Here is a 5466-nt window from a genome sequence, read left to right as displayed (position 1 = left end):
GATTGATTTGCACTTTTCGCACCAAGGTACGTTAATCTCTAGGAGACAGAATGCGTCTCCTTCCTGAGTGGGATGACAGCTGCGTGGTCCCATGGTGTTTATACTTGCATACTATTGTTTGTACAGATGAACGTGGTACCTTCAGTTGTTTGGAAATTGCTCCCAAGGATGAACCAGACTTGTGGAGGTCTACAATTTTTCTTTCTGAGGTCTTGGCTGATTTATTTTGATTTTCCCATGATGTCAAGCAAAGAGGTACTGAGTTTGAAGGTAGGCCTTGAAATACATCCACAGGTACACCTCCAATTGACTCAAATTATGTCAATTAGCCTATCAGAAGCTTCTAAAGCCATGACATCATTTTCTGGAATTTTCCAAGCTGTTTAAAGACACAGTCAACTTGGTGTATGTAAACTTCTGACCCACTGGAATTGTGATACAGTGAATTATAAGTGAAATAATCTGTCTATAAACAATTGTTGGAAAAATTACTTGTGTCATGCACAAAGTAGATGTCCTAACCGACTTGCCAAAGCTATAGTTTGTTAACAAGAAATGTTTGGAGTGGTTGAAAAACGAGTTTTAATGACTCCAACCTAAGTGTATGTAAACTTCTGACTTCAACTGTACATTGTATTCTGTGTTTGACGAATGAGAGCTATTTCAATTGCCTTGGTTTTAGGATTTCATCTCAATGGCATCTGTTTTAACCCAAATCTTCCAGTCACCTGTGATGGAGCTGTTCCATGTTTTGCTGTTATATAGTACCTCCTTCATTTCCTGATAATATTACAGCAGTCATGTTTGTGCAAGCTGTGTATGTACACTAGGAAGGATTTATTTTAACTCTTGATTGACTTGAGCCCAATGACTTCTCCAGTGATCCAGGGGGTCCAGTCTCAGGTCAGCAGACGTCCCAGGTGGTCAACAGATATCCCAGGTATCCCTGTACATTCAGGTACCTTCCCCCACGGACGCACATCACAGACTATAGAGGCTCCTGGTATACCCTGTCCTGGTGGGGGGAGGTCAACTTAATCTACAACCTACATGAGAACACCAGGTTGGCCCCAGTGTTCGCACCCAGATCCTGGGAGACCTGAGAAAGGCAAACTGCATCCTTTGGATCGATAGTATTCAGCGCGATGACGTTTGACCGTTCTGTTTCAGGACTGACATGCCAGGGGTACAACCAGTTCTCTTATGTTAGTAACATGGTTTCCATCATTTTGAAAGGGTAGGCCTATGTTTATTTATTGGCTATCTGTATGCTGTTATTGAATTGTTAAACGTGGCTTATTAAATGTGCCTTTCAAAAGGCCAAATATCAGTCTTTGACTAATTGTTAAATGGATGCTTATCTTCCATGTCAGGCTCTCCAGATCCCCCCCCCCCCCCCCCTCTCTGTCAGTGAGTGAGGAGGTGAAGGTGGGGGAGGAGGTATCTGCCTCCTGCTCTGTGTCTCACTCCTGCCGATCTGAACACCCTCTCCTCACCTGGAGCCACTCTGCAATACCCAGTGTCCAATCACAGCAGCTGACCAAGGGCCAGTGGGAGGTGACATCATCCATGACCTTTACCCCGCCATCACTGATAACAACCAACCTCTGGCCTGCACAGCAGCGTACAGGGGAGGGAAGACAGTGAACAGCTCCAAGACTCTCAATGTCAAATGTCACTCTCAATTACCTGTATAGTATAAATGAGAGTGGTTATATTTCCTGACAATGTTGTTCCAAACCAAGTGGCGGGTCTGCTGTTGGGCTGATCACACAAACTCATGATTGTGGCTTTGTGGGAAAGAATGACCCAGTGAGTGGCTCATGTGCGTTGTTGCTTCTCCAGACTGCAGAGAGATGTGAAGGTGGAGGGAGTGATCAGTGTGAAGGAGGGAGACTGTGTAGCTGAGATGCTCCAGTGACAGTAATCCTGCTGCCCACAGCTACCGCTGGCAGCACAACAAATTAAGGGCCTATGCCAACCACAGGACCCACACACACTGGAGTGACCAGACTCACTGAAGCCCTCTACTGCACTGCCATCAACACAGAGGGACATGGGTGCTCCAGACAATGGACAATCACGGTAGATTATAAGTACCAAGCATTTACAACTTCTATTACCCAGCTTTGCCTTTAGACAGGTACAGCCAATTAACAAGCACTTCCTATAACTGGATACACACATAAATGTTTCTCACTAGTTATGGTTGTCATGACAAGTTAACAGGGGTATTTCATGAAGACCACAGTAATTGGGGAGATTCTAGGGTTATTGTAGCTTATAACACTTCTGTAAGTGGTCTGTTAAAAATGCTATGTGTGGCTGTAAACTAATGGTTTCATATTCTCCCAACTAACCCTCCAAAAGTGTATGTGGATTACTTGGGCTGAACCAACAAAACCACAGATTTGACTTGTCAGTGTGTTGTGGATGCCCACCCCCCTGCAGAGATCAGTTGGACAAGTGCATCTATAACGCTAGTCAACAGTTTGACAGTGGGTTCAACCTCTACAGTTTTAGTAGAGGGGGAGTTTGAGGATAAGGACACTATATGAGTATGGGGAGGCCTTTCTCACCATATAATTAGGAATTAGAATACTAGAATATTATTAAAATATAAATTATTAGAATAATTGAATAGGATCTCTATGTTTCTCACCCTTTCAATGATGTAGGTAGGAGAACACACCATGCCCACACTTCAATACACTGAATCCATTTATACATATAAAGGATTTGTTTAAAAAAATGTTTTGTGAAACAAACTATTTATTCAGATTTTATAATGTATACAGAGCTACAATCAAAACCTAATACAAATTAATCATTGTATGTATTTTGATTTGTATGCCTGTTACTGGTATGTTCTTATAGAGCGGGTCAAGAAACCTAAAGCTATATTGACAAAATCAGTATTGTGAAATAGCTCAAACCCTATGGAAATAAACAGACGTTGAAAATCTCAATAAATGAAAGAGCAACCCCAAGTGGAGAAACACTGAAAGTCCCATACTCGTATTCAGATCCTCAGATTACCCTCAAGACACAATTGCAACAGACAGCTGGGGAAGTGTGAAACAAGCTATTGTTAAACACTGGTTATTTTATTGTGCATATTTAACATTTAGTAAAAACATTTCTGAATTATAGATATTAAACAAAAGCCTTGTAAAAGCCATAACACAAAGCCACAGCCCAAATAAGAATGTACCATATTAATTAGCCACAAGAACCATAAAGCTATCAGATATAAGCAGTCACCTGTTCTGCTACATTGGGTTAACATTTTAATATTTCTCTGGAAACTTTGACAGACTGAGTACCATGGCCTCTTAGCCAGCTGACTTCCATATGCTTCCTGTTGTGTTCACACGTTAGCATAGACTGCATCGTCTCCACCATCACACTCGTATGGGTCGCCAACCTCTGCAGCCTACAGGAAACCAGATAAGAGATATCGTCAACAACAATAATAATAATAATATGCCATTTAGCAGACGCTTTTATCCAAAGCGACTTACACCACCTCTATAGTTTTTTATATCCTCCCACGTTTCCTGTTATGTTCACACATTCGAATTGGTCACCAGCCTCTTCAGCCTACAGGAAACCAGAGCAGGGATATCATCAACACCTTGTTTTTCATATCCTTTGTATTTAGAGCAAAGTTCTTCTCAGATCTCAGATATCTACTGTAAATGTCTGCAGTAGGCCTACAGTACATACCTCCATGTTGCCATATAGGTGATTGTTGGTGTAGTAGTTTGTGTGGATTTCACTGCTGGTGTCTTTCTGCACTTTCCTGTGGATAGAGTTAGGGCCACTCTCAGATGCATTCTCTTCATACGATCAGACACAATAAGAGTGAATGTAAGCTAATGGTCTTTAGCAACTCATCAGGATGTATACATTTTGATCACAGATAGAACAGCCTGTACGTTAAGGGATCTGTGGAAGCACACTTGGATGCATCCATGTCCTGCTTTATGGTTACTGGCTGGTCACTATGACTCCTCCCACTGATGAGAAAAATAATGCTAAGTTATTCAAACAGAACAAAACAGCTAAAAAGAAACCCAAATCTACGTAGCTCCCTCCAAAAAAATAAATAAAATAGTAACTTACCCCTTCTTGGTCAACAGGCAAGCTGACATGATAATCAGTATTACTACCACCACCAATGCAGCAATACCAATTGAAATGTACAGCATCAACATCTTATCTGTCAAAAAACAAATAAATAGTATTTATTAATGTACAAATAATAACCTTTATGATGTTAATATAGTCTGTAATACTTCATTTATGATACCCTTCCCCCACTGTTTCCCTTACCATTTGTGGACACAGTGAAGGACAAGGTGGCATTGCCCTGTGTGTTAATGGCATGGCAGTGGATGGTCTCTGAGAAGCCTAGTGCCCTCTGTAGGGTCACCATGTTAACTGACCCATGCCTCTCCACTCTGGTACTGGGCAGGATGGGCAGGGGTCCTGCTGGAAGAGACCACTCCACGGTGCCGGGGGCTCCGAATCCACAATGCACAGACAGGTTACCATGGAGATGTCTGAAGTGCAGGCGGAGCCCAATTTGATCTCAGGGAGGTCTGGGATGAGAATGAACTGAAGAATATTGTCTTCATATTATATACACAGAAAGGGCATGTTTCTTATTGACAGAATGGCGGCATCTACTTACACTCTACATTGAGTTTCAGTGGGATGGATTGGCCTTGTCCCTCTGTGCTGATGGCAGTGCAGAAGAGGGCTTCAGTGAGTCTGGTCACATTCTCCAGTGTGATGGTAGGTCTCTCAGCTCTACAGAGTCTCCCTCCTTCACACTGGACACTCCCTCAACCTTCACATCCACTGGGGCATCTATGAATAACATCATTAGTAAGAATGCTATTACTATGTAATAAACATCTTAGGACCAATTCAGTAGATCAACCACATCCTTTAAATCTATTTAGATTTCAAAATGGAGGCTGTGGACAAAATTAATGTTTCCTTTTCAAATAAGTTTAAATCTAGTTTCACTTTTGTCATATGCACAGAAGTATTCTGTTTTCACAGCAGTTAATGTGTAAATCTACCAAACAGTGTTGTTAACACACAGGTGTGGTCCACTTACATTTGACATTGAGAGTTTTCGAACCTTTTCACTGTCTTCCCTCCCCTGTACGCTGCTGTGCAGACCAGAGACTGGTTGTTATCAGTGCTGCTGGGGGTAAAGGTCAGGGATGATGTCACTTCCCACTGGCCGTTGGTCAGCTGCTGTGATTGGACACTGGGTGTTCCGGAGTGGCTCCAGGTGAGGAGAGGGGAATCAGATCGGTAGGAGTGAGACACAGAGCAGGAGGCAGATACCTCCTCCCCCACTTTCACCTCCTCCCTCACTGACAGGGGGGGGTGTCTGGAGAGCATTAAATCAACAAAGAGAAAATAATACTTATTGCAGTTATT

At 42.4% G+C, this 5466-nt stretch overlaps 1 protein-coding gene across 5 annotated transcripts; it reads right to left on the bottom strand.

Moving 5' to 3' along the window:
* Positions 1-3086: 3086 nt before the first annotated feature.
* Positions 3087-5205, bottom strand: LOC311140743 (uncharacterized protein). Of its 5 annotated transcripts, none has more exons than XM_084175952.1 (8): positions 5135-5205; positions 4700-4878; positions 4339-4623; positions 4129-4225; positions 3942-4022; positions 3730-3805; positions 3525-3603; positions 3087-3436 (listed from the first exon to the last, which is right to left on the bottom strand). In XM_084175952.1, the coding sequence occupies exons 3-7, from the start codon at positions 4439-4441 to the stop codon at positions 3532-3534; spliced, it is 429 nt and encodes a 142-aa protein (XP_084032078.1). In that variant the 5' UTR covers positions 4442-4623; positions 4700-4878; positions 5135-5205; the 3' UTR covers positions 3087-3436; positions 3525-3531. The 5 variants fall into 5 exon arrangements, 4 of the variants coding, with proteins under 4 accessions (XP_084032078.1, XP_084032077.1, XP_084032079.1 ...); XM_084175951.1 differs by having other exon boundaries at positions 4339-4607; XM_084175953.1 differs by having other exon boundaries at positions 3530-3603; positions 4339-4607.
* Positions 5206-5466: the final 261 nt, after the last annotated feature.

The sequence above is a fragment of the Coregonus lavaretus genome (genome assembly GCF_964263955.1).
Source record: "Coregonus lavaretus genome assembly, chromosome: 13".
Lineage (NCBI taxonomy): Eukaryota > Metazoa > Chordata > Actinopteri > Salmoniformes > Salmonidae > Coregonus > Coregonus lavaretus.
The sequence above is the reverse complement of the archived record's forward strand: the minus strand, read 5'-3'. Positions and strand labels throughout refer to the sequence as shown.